This window comes from Drosophila rhopaloa, unplaced genomic scaffold (assembly GCF_018152115.1).
Source record: "Drosophila rhopaloa isolate 14029-0021.01 unplaced genomic scaffold, ASM1815211v1 contig_163, whole genome shotgun sequence".
Taxonomy (NCBI): domain Eukaryota; kingdom Metazoa; phylum Arthropoda; class Insecta; order Diptera; family Drosophilidae; genus Drosophila; species Drosophila rhopaloa.
Window position 1 is genome coordinate 15,044,859 of NW_025335043.1, and position 16,918 is coordinate 15,061,776.

Below are 16,918 nucleotides of genomic sequence, written 5' to 3' on the forward strand. Positions count from 1 at the left end.
CAGATAGTATATTGTAACGGTCGCCCGTCTGGTCACACTGTTTTCACGTTCTTGCGTTTGTTTGGCTTTTTTCTGCGATCTTGTGGTCATATCCAGATTTTACAGATACTAGAGGTATATTTAAGGGTTATTTGATATTTAAGAGTTCTATGAGTGCTTCATAAACAGCTGGACCGGTCTACTTTATTGGCACATTCCTTCCTGCTCCCGGAAACACTAAAAAACCAAGGATCTAGCTCGCACGTGTTTGGATGTTATTGGTGGCCAAATTGAAGGTCCCGGGATTAACGATTACAGCCACCCGTTTACGTCACTACTTTAGAAACATGGACGCCAAGGAGCTGCAGCCACCCAGCTCCGTGCGCGGGATGCAGGAGCTCCAGAGGAAGGAGTTCCGAAAGAGTATTCAAGTGCCCCGATTGCGGGTTCCGGAGTCCCAAGTGCAACGTGTAATGCCGCTGGTCAAGAAGTTCCTTCTCAAAATGGAGCACATGCATCCTGTTCGAGTTGTGGACACATCCCGGGAGATCCTACTGCATCCCACACCCGTCAAGGATTGGGAATCCCTGCCCACGGAGGATCTGGAGAAGCAGGAGGTCACTGCAGAGAACTTCTGCTTCGCTGAACTCGAATTGGGCTACGAAAACTGGAGCGCCAATGAGATCCTGAAAAGCGTCCTGCCCACTGAGGAGGAGGGTCTTACTTCCTACTCCCGCATCGGCCACATTGCCCACTTGAACCTGCGGGATCACCTGCTGCCCTACAAACAGCTCATCGGCCAGGTACTCCGCGACAAGCTGCCCAATTGCCGGACGGTGGTCAACAAGGCGTCCTCCATTGACAACACATACCGCAACTTTCAACTGGAGCTGATCTGCGGTGAGCCGGAGTACCAAGTAGAGACCAAGGAGAACGGAGTGCCCTTTGAGTTTGACTTCTCCAAGGTGTACTGGAATCCCCGCCTCTCCACGGAGCACGAAAGGATTGTGAAGCTGTTGCAAACGGGAGATGTTCTCTACGACGTATTTGCAGGCGTGGGTCCATTCAGTGTTCCTGCTGCCAAGAAGCGTTGTAATGTGCTGGCCAATGACCTAAATCCCGTCAGCTTCCACTGGCTGCAGCATAATGCCAAGAGAAATAAGTGCCTATCCCAGATCAAAATGTTTAACAAGGATGGCAGGCAGTTCATACTCGAAGAGCTGCGTGAGGACTTGCTAAAGCGTCTGCTGACCACAGATACCTCCTCCTATGCCACGCACATAACAATGAATCTACCAGCTATGGCTGTGGAGTTCCTAGACGCATTTCGTGGTCTGTACAAAGCAGAGGAACTTTCTAAGTTGCCTGAAAACGTGTCCTATCCCAACGTTCATGTTTACTCATTTGCCAAAGGCGAGAATACCAAGGAGCTAGTGCGGAAGCTGGTGGAGTGCAATCTGGGAGCCAGTCTAGATGACAACCTGCTGCAGGGAATTAGCTTTGTGCGGAATGTGGCCCCCAACAAGGACATGTATAGGGTTTCCTTTAGGCTTTCCCAACACCTACTGACCACCCCGAAAGAGATTGAACTCTCGAGAAAGCGTTGTTCAGAGGATGAGCAGGGGGCCGCAGCTAAAGTGAAATGTGTTTGATACAATAGATACAATAAAGTTTCAACTCCCAAACAATTAAAATGAGTGTCTTTCTGTGCCTACTTTCAGATGGGTCGCAACAAGGCGAACAACAAAAAGGTGGCTCCCGGAGCCAGCAAGCCAAAGACGCCGCTTAACAAGTCCAAGAAGGCAAAGAACGTGTTCAAAGTGGCCGACGGTAATAAGGGCAAGGGCAAGAAGCCCAAGGAGGTGCAGGGCAAGCTCAAGCAGGTGAGTGGATAGACTCCTTCTGCGAGAAGTTCCGCCACTTAAAAGAGATCATCCGATTTACAGATTAAGGAATCTGTCAAGGCCAAACAGGAGAAGGTGGACGCCAGCCTGAAGACACTGCACAAGGATCTGGTGGTCAAGAAGCCAAAGGCTCCGGTGGCACCCATCAAGAACAATAAGAAGAAGGGGGCCAATGCTCAGAAAGTGTCAGACACGCTGGGCAAACTCAAGTTCTAAAAAAATCCTCTGGATGCTACGTTGTCCGGCTTGCGTTTTACGTATAGTAGATGTAGTTAGTTCCCATTGATTGTTAAAGACTTTGGTCTGATCCAAAATATACGATAACTATATGGACAGTGATGGAAAATATTCATCTAGGTAGTGATTCGGTAAATATTGATGTGAATTCTGAGAAGAAACCCTTTTATATTTGTAATTTCATTCTGTGTACTATCCAATTTCATTCCCAAAGAATAATAGGCTTTATAACCTATTGTTGATCCCCAATATTGTTTAAAATATGTTGATCATCTTTTAGCATTCTTCGGGTATTCACACCCTTTATATTACCTAGTAGGTACATTTTTTCAATCCTACCTAAGAATGGATAACTTTTCCATCCCTGCATATTGGCAACCTAGACAACCACAGGTACAGAGTTAACTGGAGGCAAAACTGCTCCCGGGATTACGGTGGGGGCAACTGGGGTTACAGGAGCAGCTGTGGAGGTTTCATTTACGGCATTCCAACCGAACAGCTCCCGGATAATGCCATCCAACTGGACCGTATCGATTCCCGCTTTCTGAAGATCGGCCAAAACCTGGGCAGTTTCCATCGAAGTCAACCATCGATCATAGACGACTCTCAATCCCTGTAGTCTTAACCAGAACTGTGCAAAAATTCCCTGCTGCAGAACCTTGGCATCGATGTGCGCACGTATGGCATACAGTGGAAGGTAGAGCTGCACCTCGTTGAGGAACCCTGGCCAACCGAAGACCGTTCCGGACCAGTAGGGGAATTGATTCAGCAGACTCACTTTCAGCCTCTGCTCCTCCAGCTCAAAGGAGCCGCCCGAGGCCAGAAGCTGCTGGTCCACCCACTGCAGGAAGAGGATGAGTTCCGGCTGGGAAAGAAAACGCCAGCGGGCCGTGAATCCGGCATTGCTGTTGATAATTCGCACAAAGGATTGGAACTGGGCATCGTTGATTAGGTAGCGCAATAGTAGCTGGTTTAATGGTTTGAATTGGATCAACCTCTGGATTTCATCCAGGTCCTGGGATAAAGTAGGCGGTGGAGCCAAGGTGGCAGCCGGAAGTGGAGGCTGGGGTAGCAGGCCAACAGTTGGAGCCACCAGCTGAGGAGGCCACTGTGCCAGGGATCCACCGGCCAGGGAGATCAGGAAGAGCCAGCCCAGAGCGATGGCCATGACTGGGTAGTGAGTGAAAGATGACTACCAAATTAAGTTCGCAGAGGCTTTTATATCCACCGGATTTGTTATTATTATTATTATCTACTGATAGCAACTCCCGGAATTTGGCGCAGCATCTCTGTTGACAAATTGTCTTCATCTGATAACCGCGATTCGATCTGTTTATGAGTTTACCCAGTTTTAAATACCCCACGGAAGTCTGTGTTTTGGCATAAACAGGCCGTTGGCAAACATGGCCGAAAAAAGTGCACATATTATAAGAATTTATAACACGCTAAGCTTTATTTTCAAAGTGAATCACCAACATTCCGGATAGACCACAAAGAACCGCAAACGAACACTTCATAACATAAGGATTTACATAGCTTCACATACATACACAAAGCAAAACGAAACTGGGGATACAAGGGATTTCTTTTTTAGGAGACGATGGCCAATTATCCTTGCAAAATACCTTTCGCAGTACTGAGGTTCGCAGAAGAATAATTTTGAAAATTATGTTAATTTGAAACAAGCAAAGGTAAGTTTAGAAATAAATAAGTAGACTGGATTAATGGACTTGGCTATTTTACTTTGTTCCCTGTTCTGGTTTTCAAAATCAATAGAGCTAAATGACATTTTTAAAATAAAATAGAAAATGATTTAAATCAACCAAGTCAACTTCTTTTAAACTTTGATTTTCAGAATAAATAATATAGTTTACTACCTATAATAATCTCTTTTGAAAATATATATGGGTTTACACACATTTCTAAAAGGGCAAATAATCAAATTAAATAAATTTATAAATTTCATAAATGATGTTTGATAAATTGAACAGCAATTTAAGTATGCCTTTAGCGGAGCATTATTAAAACATGAATATAGCCAAATACACGTTTAATTATATAAAATATTAAAAGTTAAAAGTTGAAACTGCAGACCTAGCCTTGAAAACCGGAACAGGACTTGCAAGAATTTTACGTATACAGATTTTAGTACCATGTACTCGGGGGGATACCTTCAACTTTACCTTAAGACGTATAAATAAGTCGTATGTAATAAAAACTAACTTAACCGATAAACGCATGTGAGTATGAGCGGGGGATTGGATGCGGATCTGGTTTGTGGTCTAGCTACCCTCCCCATTGATCCGACGACGCAGCCATCCGGGCACATAGCCCCTCACGGCTTCGCCCAGCTGCCGGTAGATGATGAGGCCCAGAATGGGCAGGACCAGGCGGGCGTCCTTGAACAAGTACACATAGCAGGCGACCAGGAAGAGCACCAGATCCGTACAGTAGCTAAGAGCCGAACGGACCTTCTCGTGGGCCTGCTCCTCCGACTGGAGGATGGCCAGAGCAGCTGCCTTTTGCAGCAGATCTCTGTCGGCGGCGGAGAGGATTACGGAGGTCTGCGGAGTGCCCTCCACTTCGGAGATTGGAGGTCTGGTGAGTGAGGTATCCCGGGAGCGAGTGCTTGAAGGAACCCGTCGCCTGATCACCCGTTTCACCTTTACCAAACGAGTCCTGCCCCTGGCATCAGGACGAGCCTCCACCATCTCGCTCATCACGCTCTCAGTCTCAGATTCGTTCTTCTTCGATTTGGGTGGGGGCACCACCAGCACTGTGGGGTACTCCGGCTCTTCATCCTGCGGTTGTGGGGATTCGTGTTCCTGTTCCGCTTCTTTAGTGTCCGGCGATCGGTGGAATGCCAGATTACTGGCAGCATCCCGCACATGAACCAGTTGCTCCCGTTCCGAGATGGAGAGACGTCGCTCCCTAACGACGGGAGGAGCCAGGAACATGTCATCGCTGCCACCGGTGGCGAGTCTTTTCTGAAGTTCCTCCGCATGGGTGAGCATGTCCTCCTCGTCGGTTTCCGCGGCTGCCTTGGCCGCCGCTCGCTTTAGTTCATCGCGATCCATGTACAGAGGCGTGTGGTATCTGTGGGAGGTGCCCACCTCCCTCACCAGATCACTGTAGTGGTCTACCGCGGCATGGGCCTCCTCCTGCATGAGACGTTCCTCCTCCCTGCGACGCAGTTCCTCCTCCTCTTTTGCTTTACGCTTGGACTCCAAATCCGCCGCAATGGCAGCTGCATTGGTCTTCTCAAGCGGATTGGATATCTCCTCGTTGGCCTCTGTATTCTTCTCCGTGGCTGATCTCTTGTCTCGACTGAAAAAAGACTTTATTCCTTTAGCCAGGTCCATTTTTAGGGTACTCGGATTACTGGCTGTTACAGGTGGGGGAGGTATAACGGTGGGTATTGTTTCGTTGACATTTCCAGCCGGCAAGGGACTAACCGATTGTTCCACATGCTCATTGGAGGACCTCTTAAGGATCGGCTTGGGCACAAAATCTGGACTAGGCAGTGGCACTGGACGGTTGAGTACCACGGCAGCTTGCTCCGGAGTGGGAGCCCTATATGGAGTGAAGGTACCAGCACCCATGGTACGCGGATGATAGGTCTCCAGATCGCGTGGACTGGGCGAGCGGGTGCGCGCCAACAGCTCCATCTTAAACTTCTCGATTGAGTCTTGCTCCGAGGAAGCAGTGCTCTCCGTGTAGTCCGATCCGAGGTCGTTGCTGGACTGCTGCTGCAGCTGCTTCTGCGGCGGATACTCCACATCCACATCCTCATCAAAATCTAGGTCCATATCCTCGCTGTCATCTGCGGTGCTCTCAGTAAGATGTTCCTCCTCCAACTCTTCATGTTCTTCCTGCTCCAGAACATCCTGTTGTGTCCGCGAGGGCAACTGGCCAGTGGTGTGGGTGCGTGTCAAGTTGCCCATCTCATTGACGTTCTCCCTTGAATCCCATTTCCTCGAAATAGACACCATATCCGCCGACTGGCGACGCAATTCACTTCTCTTTTCGAAGGACAGTCGTTCAGCCTCCGAAATGGAACCCAAACGCATCCGCAGATTAGCCGGCGTTTGATGGGGGACAGGAGTGGCCAGTTTGTCCTGCGACGTCTTTCGGGACTTGGAAGCCTGCTCCAGCTCCACTGCTTCATAGAATCTGGCCATGGCCCTCTCATACAAAAGCTCCGTGGAGCTGACAGACCGACGCAGTGGGAAGGTGGTGTGCAGGTTGGTGAACTCTAGGAAGGCCAGATCCGGCGCAGAAATCGAAATGGGTGGCGGTTGTATAGCATCCTCCAGGTCCAGCTCAAAGGAATCTTGTTCTGGGGACGAGAAATGTGGGAAGGGTTTAGTTTGGCTATGGATTAAGTTAGTGACTGATGGTTAGTGGGTGATCCTTAATTCTGAAATCCATACAACTGGATACGTACTGTCCTTATCCCGGACCTTGCTGTTCTTGTCGAAGACAACAAGCATAAACTCATTGCTGGTGTGGACTTCGTCGTGTTTGTCCGCTGACCTGGAGAAGCGCCTTGAGTTGGATTGGCCCTTTGGAGCTTGTTCTGGAGATCGAGTTGCCTCTGGCATGGGAGGCTCCTCCTGCTCCTCCTGCGGCGTTGGTGGTGCACTAATCTCGATGGTGGGCAGTCTCTCGCCAATAACCGCCGAGACCCCGGTAGCTACTGCCAACGCCAGAGTGGGAACATTTCTGGCCGGGCTCAAGGTCTGACCAGAAAAACGTCTAACATTCTGATTGACTCCCAGTTGAACGGGTTCTGCACTTCTTAGCAAAGCCGGTGTTATCTTAATAGGTTCCGGTGGCGTTGGACTCTTGCGAAGAGGAGCAGGTTGCCTTTTATTGGGAGGACTCAAACTTCTCTTTTGATTGGGTGATGTCTTCTCCGGCTTTTCTTTCGGCGGAGTGGGCAGAGGTTGTGGCCTCGGCTGTGCTGGTGACCTATCCTTAGCAGCTACCGATGGCTTGGGGTTGAAAAGTTTTAAAGGAGAGGTAGTAGGTGACTTTGGCGACTTGGGCGTTGGTTCTGACTTATCTACTGGTGTCAATGTGGTGGTCACCAGCGTCAAATTTAGCTTAGGATTGGAGCCAGCGGTCGTTGACTTGTTGGCCACATCCGCACTGCTCAGCGAAGGACTCTTGCGGACGTCCATCTTTAAAGCCTGATCCGATGTTCCATAAGACATCTCATGGGTCAGTTGCTCATTGTCTATGAGCTGAGGCTTGGGTTTTCTTTTCATACTGGGCGACTGTTTAGGTGACATGCCCGTCGAGGCATCTGAATGTGGTCGTGGTGGCGACAAAGTCTTCCGACGAGGTGGCACCTGCACTGATCCAGCTCCAGCTTCCTTGGGCTTGTCCCTCTCCTCACCAGCAATCCGTGTAGCTGACTTTGGTTTCGTTATTCCCCGCTTGGGATCGGGGATGAAAAGCAGTTCCGATTCCCCGGAAGGTTCACTCAGGCCATAAGGATTCTCCGCCTTCACACGGAACTTGTACTCGGAACCCTCGATCAAATCGTGGAGCGTGGTGGTCAGTGCCCTTGTGGTGGCGGCCTTGAGCCAAACGTTCCATCCCACTCTAAAGTACTCGACAATGTAGTTCCCAATCTTGCAGCCTCCATCGTCCAGTGGAGCCGTCCAAGAAAGAGTTGCGGACTTGCCAAAGGACATATTTAACTTGGGAGTTCCGGGGGGATTGGGCCTGGCCGTCACCGTGACCAGGAAGGAGGTGTTATCCTCGCCCAAACGGTTCCAGGCCTTCACCATGTATTCGCCGCGATCTTCGCGTAGGACATTGTCGATCTTGAGCAGCGAGTTCTTCTCAGTGTTGGTGATCTGGAAATGGGTGGCAGGTGATTAAATAGAGCAGATTCTTAGGCTCAGCATAATTCACTTACATAGCTTCTTTCGTTCTTAAATGTCTGATTTTATACACAATTCTTCACTTTTAAAATATTTAAGTAAATGGTTAGAAATCTTGCGCAAAAAATTAACTGTGAGATATTAAGGCTATTAGTACATAGAATAAATGTGATGATACTCGTTTTAAATAGAAATGCATTAGATTTCTTGTGCTTATGTATATTTCAAAAATATAATTCCCTAACCCGAGTTTTGCAAGACAGATGTTTTTATCTAGATCCTAAACCAAATAAGTGAATCCTACGACATCAGGATAAGAAAACCCACCTCAAAGCGTCCACCTGGTGCAATCACCTCGCCCTCATGGAGCCACGTAATAGCCGGCGGTGGCTGTCCAGCCACGCCCACTTTAAGGCGCAGCACCTCATCGGCCTCCACAATCAGCCCATCCTCATAGGTACGTGGCAATCGAATTTTCGGAGGAGCCTGCACCATTAACCTGGCCTTGGTGATCACATGTCCCGCTCGATTTGTGGCCGTGCACTTGATCTCTCCCTCATCAGTGAGGGCCACCTGGTGAATCACCAGGACACTGGCGTCATTGTCGTTAACGATCTTGGTGCGCCGACTGCTGAAGATCTCGTAGCCATCCTTAAACCAATTGATCTCCGGCGGCGGTTCGCCCAGGATTCGTACTCGGAACTCTATGCGTTCATCCTCCACAGCATCCGTGTCCACCAGTTCGTCAATGAAGCGGGGCACGGTAATGGCATTCCGTTGAAGAGTCACAGTCAGGGGATCGGATAACTCACTGGCATCGGAACGACCCACAATGTTCTCGGCAAAGCAACGGAACTGATAGCGCCATCCTGGTTCCAATCCACTAATGCAGACATCGCAACGATCCACTGGAGTCGGCGTGGCCCTTACCCAGTGGGGGGATCCCATGCGCCGATGCTCCACCGTAAAGCCAGTAATGGGAGAACCTCCATCATGGAGCGGCCTATCCCAGCGCAGGTTCACCACGTCCGGTTGCTGTTCCGGCAGAGCTACTGGGGTCAGGATGGGCCGACCGGGCGGTGAAGGTCGCTCTGATTGGAAACAAAACCGTAATAATAATAAAAGCACAATCCTAAACAAAAGTTTTAATGAACGCGGGTATATTTCTTCTATAAAATGGATTATTAAAATTGGTTTGACTTATTATAATAAAAGAAGAAAAAACTAAAACATGAAAGTGACACTACTTGGAAGAAAAGTGAAATTTCAACATTTTAATTGCGATTAACGAAAGAATTGAATAAACTTTTCAAACGACTTCCAAATCAAGTTTAAATTGAGCCATTTGCAAAGACATTTTTTTTAATTTTAGGGGATATAAACCCTTTAATCCAGATTAACAGGAAATAAAAGTGCAAACTTTTTGAGTTAAACGCTAAAAGGGAATCATCTAACTTTGTATCTCAGCATAATGGTTTGTTCTTCCGCTTTTCGAACGACAACATTACTTTGACGTTGTGAGATTTTTGGGGCCAAACAGATGAACACGGCAACCACTGAGTGTGCGAGTGGCTATTAATAGACGAATTTCTAGCGCTCCCACCAGCCAGCCAGCTATGTGGGCCTGTCTACTCTTTGGGCCTCCTCTTATAGATCGAAATTTAGGGAGGAATACGTACTGGGAGTCCTCTATATTCCTGTGTTTCTACTTGCCTGCAGACTTCCAGTGGACATTCTTTTTGGGACGACTGCCTTGCGGGTGCGTGTGCAGCTTTCCCGGCTGATTTCCCATTTCGAGACGTTAGATATTTAACCTATTTGCTTGCCTATACAGAGGATCTATATATATCCTCAGTCGACAGTCGAACTTAACTTAGAACACTCTCGGACCCGTCGTTTCAGTATCGCCAATAAGGACACTTTGAATTTTAGCTATGTTAACTTTAGTAATTCCTAATATTGTAACTTTTGTGGCGTTTGGATTTTGTTTGCAAGCGTTGCCATTTTGCGGCGTTAAATAATCCGTTCGTCAGCCAAGCATCCTCCTCCGATCCACGAGCGAGCTAAACGCTTCTCTTTTCGATTCGAAAGCTTTCTGCTCTTTTTTCAAAAATGAAATTCGAAAACGAATTCGGTTGGGTTCGATAGTGGCAATCAACATTGAAAGGATGGCAATCGATAGGGCTAATTGATAAGAACAATCGCAGTTTGGCTGTCTAAAACTAATTTTAACAGACAACTTTTTATTTATAAAAACTGACGGACATTTATGGTTTAAAATTACTAATTTAATGCTTTTAAGTCATCCTTTTAATAATAATGCAATTATTTCCTCAGTTTAACCTTTCAGCATTAAATCCATTATTATTTAATACTTAATGTATGGTTTTTTCACAGCATTGGAGCACTGCTTGACTTAAATTTGACTACTTCCTAGCTAGTTACATGATGTAAACATAGCTAATTCCATCTCTAGTTTCGCCCAATCGATAGTTGGCAACAGTGGCGGAGTGTCATCACCGGCACAAATTATGCTTTTTTCCAGCAGAGTCTTCCCAAAAAGTGATGTTCGCTATTTTTTGTAGTGGCGCCTTGTAGTGTTTCATCGTTAACTAATTAATTAAACCCAATCCGAAAAGTGCTGTCCATCGTGTCCTATATATTAGTGTAGTAACAATTGTGATCCGCCTGCATGTGTGTTTCCAGTGGCTCGGAAAATGCCCCGTCCTTGGAATGATTTTTGGGAGGCTGTTGTGGGACACTTACTGGGAAAATAATAAATAGCATCGCATTGGAATTTGGAAAAGCCGCAGCTGTTCCATTGCGACAGGTGCAGCGGCACACTCACACACTCATACCCGCATTTACCTATTCCGCCCGTCCAATAACAACAACAATGGCTGGAACAGCGACCGCGACGCCAATGGAAATTGACGAATTCATAAATGGAGCACTCGTTTCTTGGGTAAGTACTACTTAAACTATGGATAAACATGTTCGATATTTGCATCGCAAGTGTGCCTATGTGCTTGGCATAAATAATTCAAGTGTTCGATTCCCAGCGAAAACAAAAACAACAACAGAGTCGTGAGAACAACCTGCTCACATACTCACACACATAGATAGCTGAGGTCAATAAAATAGTTACACTTCGTAAAAATGTAAAGTGAATCCCCGAAACAAGGTTACTGTTAACTACATGAAATTAATTTACTATCACGAGTATAAAAAAAAATATTTTTTGTAAACTTTAAACGTTTTATAAAAATAAATATTTTTTAAAAAACTTAAATCTACAAAAGTTTTCATGTAATCGAATCTAACATATTATAGTTTTGTTTTAATAATTTAATATTCATATAATATTGATATTGGATAATCAAATAAGCACAAAAATTCATTATAATATACTTTAATTACGGTAGAAGTAGGTTTTCCATAGAATGTTTTTAATTAGCGGACTTGCGGTTTGATTATGTTAATTTTTTAAATTGATAAAGGTTGATAAATTCAACCAGTTAAACTCCTGGACCTACTTAACGTATGTCACCTATAAACTTCACCTCGGACTCCTATTATTCTGCTCAAAACTGTATGAAGTTATGTGGCTTTCCGCACAAGTCGCAAAAGAACCAAGGTCATTGTAACTTGCTCACGACGTCTTACGGTACAAAACGAACGGAGGAGGAGTGTAATGAGCTCCATTTGTGTGCTCTTGTCCAGCGAATATTCATATTCACGACCGTTCTTGTTCTTTGCTGAATTCCATATCTAAAAACTGGAAATATCTTTAATTGCAGCTAGAGTCATGTCTGCCACGTGCCGAGCTCCTTGCGGGATATACTTCCCTGCTGGACGGGCACATAATCCACAGTGTCTGGCTGCAGATCGATCCGGAGCCGCAGAATAATCCCAGCGAGCTGAATGACTTGAATGGGAAATCCCTGAGCATCGCTAGGGCCAAGAACTTTGAATGCATCGTGAGGAATCTCAAATCCCTGTTCGAGGAGGAACTCGGACAGACTATTCTTGTCCTACCAGATGCCTTCACCCTGGGCCATCATCCGGAGAGCAGAAACGGCTTGGATCAGATGAAAACCCTCCTGACCCTGCTTCTCGGTGCAGCTGTACAGTGCCCCAACAAGGAGCTGTTTATTGCCCGCATCAAGGAATTGGATCTGGAGACGCAGCATGCCATTGTGGCACTGATCAAACAGGTGACGGATAGCCACAGTCTGGTGCTCACCGAGGATTCCTTGGAGCGGCTGACCCCGCAGAGCATGTACACGCACATCCTGCGCCTGACCAAGGAGCGAGATCTTATGTATCTCAAGTGGATCGACCTGGCGTGCGTGGAGACCGAAATGGCAGCCAATGATAGCCTGGTGGAGTGCGGCCAGGGGGTCAGCGTTCCACGTTCTCCTTCGAATGGAACTGCCACCTCAACGCTTTCATCTTCTTCCAACTCGGAGAGCAATCACCTGGCCGTGGAGTGTGCCGATTTGCGGTCTAAGAACCGCAAACTGCGGCAGGAACTGTAAGATAATTTCTAATTTACTCCCTTATTTTGTTATTTCAATACAAAATTCCTTTTTCAGAGAGGAAAAGTCGGAGAATCTTTTGGAGCTTCGCGAGGAGCTGGATGACAAGAAGGCGCGGTTTGACAAACTCCGCCAGGAGAGCCAGGAATGGTTCACAGAGGCCAAGCGAGCAGCTGCCTATCGCGATGAGGTGGACATCCTACGGGAGCGGGCAGAACGAGCCGATCGACTGGAAGTTGATGTTCAAAAGTATCGCGAGAAACTCGGCGACTCTGACTTTTACAAATCCCGCGTTGAGGAGCTGCGCGAGGATAACCGGGTGCTTCTAGAATCAAAGTATTTTTCCCCAATATCACCTTTGAATTCTTTCTAAACTCTATCTATTTATTTCCCCAGAGAAATGTTGGAGGAGCAATTGCAGCGATACCGTAAAAGGTCTGAACACGCCATTACCCTCGAATCTGAGATCATCAAGTACAAGCAAAAACTCAACGACATGGCGCTGGAACGGGACGTAGATCGCTCCAAGTTGGAAGAGCTACTTGAAGAGAACGCGCAACTGCAACTGGTAGCCAGGAACCTCAACTCCACGATGGATCTGGATAAATCCTTCTCCGAAAACGAAGACGACTGCAACTCGGGCGACAACAGCCTGTCCGAACAGCTAACGAACAATGCCCAAACCCGTGCCCTCAAGTTGGAGCTGGAGAACCGTCGCTTGACTGCCGCACTTGAGCAGTTGAAGGAGAGCAGCTTCCACGAGTCTACCAGCAAGATGCTAGAACTGGAAAAGGAAAAGAAAAAGCTATCGCTAAAAACGGAGCAGATGCAAGAGAACATTCAGCGACTGACTCAGCAGAATGTGGAACTCGAGAGCGTCTTTAAAAATGCTCTGGAAGAGAACAAGAAATTGCAGGACGCTGTGGACAATCGCCAGAAGAGCTACGATCGTCAGAGTATGGAGCGCGAGGCCGACCGTCAGAAACTATCGGACGCCGAGCAACATGTCGAAACTTTAAACAAGGAAAAGCAACGCATCCAAACTCTCAATGAAAGCATTCAGCGACGAGCCGACGATCTTGAACGTCTGGCGGAAAGCAAGGCAAAGGAACTAGAGCAATACTCGGAAAAATCCAAGCAATACGAGCAAACTAAACAGAAGCTCTACGAAATCGAGACCAAGGTCTCCACATTTGAGCGCGAGAACGCCAGCCTGCTAAAGGAAGTGTCCAAACTGAAGGAGGGCAGCGAGCTCAAGTCTGTGCAGCTGGACGAGAGTGTCAATCGTCTGGATGTACAGAGCAAGGAGCTTCAGAAGCTGGGCAAGGCACTTGAAGAATCGGAGCAGGTTCATCACAAACTCGTTGAGCTAGAAAAGCAAAATCAAGAGCTAGTTTCACAGCGCAACATTGATCAGGAGATGATAAGCACCCTTCGCAACGACCTGGTAACTGGTACTCTAGTAACAAAGAAAGTTCGCCACAACTTGGAAAAACTGGGACTAGCCGACGAGGAGCCCGGTGAGCTGAACGTAGAGCATGTGGTAGAGAAACTGGTGCGCAATCCGGAGACTTTCAAAACCGTGCGTGAAATTATGCTAAACGTGACCAGGGAGCAGCAAGAGGAGGAGGAGCGCGAAGGCGGCGTCAAGTCAGACATGTGTGTGCTCTGCCACCGCCAGGAGATCTTTACGGTGGAAAAGAACATTGAACTCGCGGCTGCGCCAGTTCCTGCTGCAGCGCAACCCTCTTCCCAGGAACTTCGTTTCGAGCACAAGCTGCGAGTGAGTCCGGCACGTGAGTCTGCAGAGCTGAACCGCATCAAGGATTCAAATACTCAACTACAGACGGAGAACGCTCGGCTCAGTGTGGATGTGGCTGCCTTGGGTTCGCAAATCACTTCCCTAAACACCCAGCACGTAGCCCTTCAACTTGCTAACTCCCAGCTCGCTGCCGAAAAGGACACTCTTCTAAAAGACATCGATTCTCTGCAGCAGGAGCACAAGCATGCGTTGCAGGATCAGGTTACGTTGCAGTGTCTTCACGATCAGCTTTCCGCGGAGTACGAATCGCTGAACAAGGACAAGGAGCAGCTAAAGGCGGCAGTGCGGGATTTGCGACAGGAGCTGCGCGACACCCGCGAACAACAGTCGGCATTGGAGCAGCGCATCGAGGACTTGACCACCCAAAACAACAACATGAAGACCTGCTCCGAGGACCTGTCAATCTTGCGCACCGAGCACTCCAAGCTAACCGACGACTTCCGCAATCTCTTCGCCACCAGCGATCGCTTCAAGAACGAGTACAAGAACATCCAGGAGCAGTACAAGATGGTGCGCATGGAGCACTCGAGCCTCAAGCTACAAAACACTGAGCTCTCAGGCGAGCTGAACACGAAGAGCGATCAAGTGCGTCACCTGCAAGTGGAGTACAGCAAGGTTCAGCAGCGTTGCGAGGTGGGATTATTACTTTGAATGTTTTTTTCTGGTCTAATTTTATTTTATTTCCCCTGCAGATGTTGATTCAAAACAATGCTGAGCTCGATTCGGAGCGCAAGGCTCTGATGGACAATGTGTCGCAGTTGCTCTCCCAGTACCAGGAACTTTTGGCCATATCCTTGGAGGACAAAAAGCACTTCCACGAGGAGGAGAAGAACTACACCGAACGGGTGCACAGTTTGAAGCGGCAGAAGGAGAAGCTTGAGGAGAAAATCATGGAGCATTACAAAAAGTCAGAGACTACAGTGCACAAGAAGTACGTATTAATTGATCTAAAGGGAAAAAGATAATAACCACTTTTTACTCTAGAAAACCCTTTGCCAGCATGCTGGTTAGAAGAGTGAAGAAGGCCAGCTCGGATCTGATGAACAAAGTGCCCAGTCGAGTGAGTTTAACAGAGCTCAAGTTAATCAACTTTTATTTGATGTTATTCCTCCTTTCTTATTTTAAGAACCGTCGCTCCTGGGTGGATGACGCCCGTACCAATTCGCAGTTTGTTATCGGCTCCGAGTCCGGTGGCAATGAGTCAGACAATAGCAACGAGGAGCCACTGTCCATTGCCTCCGATACGCATCTGCTCCAGCGGAATGTCCCGCTTCGTCAGAGTCTGCAGCGGTAAGACAACCGTATGGATCACTGGTTGTTTGGGTTCATGGTTTTTGTTCTATTTACATGTATTATACACAACTCAACACCTGCACCAAACAAACACTGTACATTATGTCCGAGTAGGGATTTGCTGGATAACTCGATCCAACGCGGCGGCGCCGTGCGCAGTAGCCTGCAGGCTCAGAAACGTACGGATTTGAATAACTCACGTAGAAATAGCGTGCACGGGTATGCGCTTTAGATGTGTAACAATCATTTAATCCTATTAAACCTTGCCACTGGAAACAGATTAATTCCAGTTCTTCAGTGGCAGTCGTCAATCCCTATTCCCCCTTTTCCATTGCACACTGTATCCCTGCATCCTCTTGTAGTCGCTCCTCACCTTTGTTGATTGATAAAAATTAACTATTTACTGATAAACCAATTACTTTGCAGCAGTCTTGAAGCGCCAGACGTGACGGGCAGCAGTCTGACGCTTGGCACAGCCGGCTCCCGTCGTACCGTTTATCTAATTGACGAGCACCAGAAGCTTCCCGATGGCTCCAGTCCCGGCTCTAATGCCCAGCCGCATTCGGGGGGCAGCAGTGGCAGCGGCAATACCGCAACGCCCACGCCCGCAGAACCTCAGACGCCTCAGAAGAGTGCCTTGGACAACAGTGCACCAGTGGGCCCATCCACGTTTCTCATGTACAACCGGATAAACACAACGATCGGAGGAGCCTCGACCAGCGGAGACCAGAGTCCACTGCTGCAGGCCAGCGGCAGCGTCTCCGGAACGCCCTTGCAGGATGACAAGTCGGCGAGGAAGCGGACCGAGGACAAGAGCAATAGCATCTGGTATGAGTACGGCTGCGTCTAGAGAAACAATTGAACAGTATACGTCCACAACTTGAACTCGAATATAATGCATTTGCTGACGAAGTATTATTTCGTTTTAGAAATTAACGAATTTATTTTTAAACGCATTAGAGAACATCGATGTTGCCTTAAGCTAGTTACAGATATAAGTGTAAAGTGCTGCTTGAAACGCTATGATTTGCCTTAAGACATGTTTTACAATTAGTCTTTGTACTATACTATAGTTTGTACCTATTTATGCAATTTAAAAACTTCAGAAGACTACGCGACAACAAAGCGAACTCATAACTATCCAGTATACACCCCTATATACACGAAACTTTACAGAAATATGTTAATAAATTAGCTATATACCGATGCCTCAATGTTAAGTCCGAAGCGAATGGATTTCTTTTA

At 47.4% G+C, this 16,918-nt stretch overlaps 5 protein-coding genes across 9 annotated transcripts; 3 read left to right on the forward strand and 2 right to left on the reverse strand.

The window, feature by feature from the left end:
- Positions 1-25: 25 nt before the first annotated feature.
- Positions 26-2,218, forward strand: LOC108040421. Its single transcript, XM_017117903.2, has 3 exons — positions 26-114; positions 1,701-1,862; positions 1,926-2,218. Exons 2-3 carry the CDS (start codon positions 1,701-1,703, stop codon positions 2,097-2,099), a joined length of 336 nt encoding a protein of 111 aa, XP_016973392.1. The 5' UTR covers positions 26-114; the 3' UTR covers positions 2,100-2,218.
- On the forward strand, positions 121-1,673 carry LOC108040419 (tRNA (guanine(37)-N1)-methyltransferase). Its single transcript, XM_017117901.2, has one exon. It carries the CDS (start codon positions 252-254, stop codon positions 1,629-1,631), a length of 1,380 nt encoding a protein of 459 aa, XP_016973390.2. The 5' UTR covers positions 121-251; the 3' UTR covers positions 1,632-1,673.
- Positions 2,219-2,394: 176 nt separating the features above from the next.
- Positions 2,395-3,288, reverse strand: LOC108040420. Its single transcript, XM_017117902.1, has one exon. The coding sequence runs from the start codon at positions 3,286-3,288 to the stop codon at positions 2,500-2,502; it is 789 nt and encodes a 262-aa protein (XP_016973391.1). The 3' UTR covers positions 2,395-2,499.
- Positions 3,289-3,548: 260 nt separating this feature from the next.
- Positions 3,549-10,093, reverse strand: LOC108040411 (titin homolog). The gene is made up of 4 exons (XM_017117885.2): positions 9,731-10,093; positions 8,345-9,108; positions 6,568-7,990; positions 3,549-6,459 (listed from the first exon to the last, which is right to left on the reverse strand). The coding sequence occupies exons 1-4, from the start codon at positions 9,807-9,809 to the stop codon at positions 4,403-4,405; spliced, it is 4,323 nt and encodes a 1,440-aa protein (XP_016973374.2). The 5' UTR covers positions 9,810-10,093; the 3' UTR covers positions 3,549-4,402.
- A 424-nt stretch (positions 10,094-10,517) lies between these two features.
- Positions 10,518-16,524, forward strand: LOC108040408 (girdin). 5 transcript variants are annotated; one of them, XM_017117877.2, is made up of 9 exons: positions 10,518-10,982; positions 11,818-12,554; positions 12,616-12,894; positions 12,955-15,013; positions 15,073-15,311; positions 15,365-15,440; positions 15,507-15,670; positions 15,788-15,892; positions 16,100-16,524. In XM_017117877.2, the coding sequence occupies exons 1-9, from the start codon at positions 10,914-10,916 to the stop codon at positions 16,521-16,523; spliced, it is 4,152 nt and encodes a 1,383-aa protein (XP_016973366.1). In that variant the 5' UTR covers positions 10,518-10,913; the 3' UTR covers position 16,524. The 5 variants fall into 5 exon arrangements, with proteins under 5 accessions (XP_016973366.1, XP_016973367.1, XP_016973370.1 ...); XM_017117878.2 differs by having other exon boundaries at positions 16,103-16,524; XM_017117881.2 differs by having other exon boundaries at positions 15,788-15,852; positions 16,100-16,232.
- Positions 16,525-16,918: the final 394 nt, after the last annotated feature.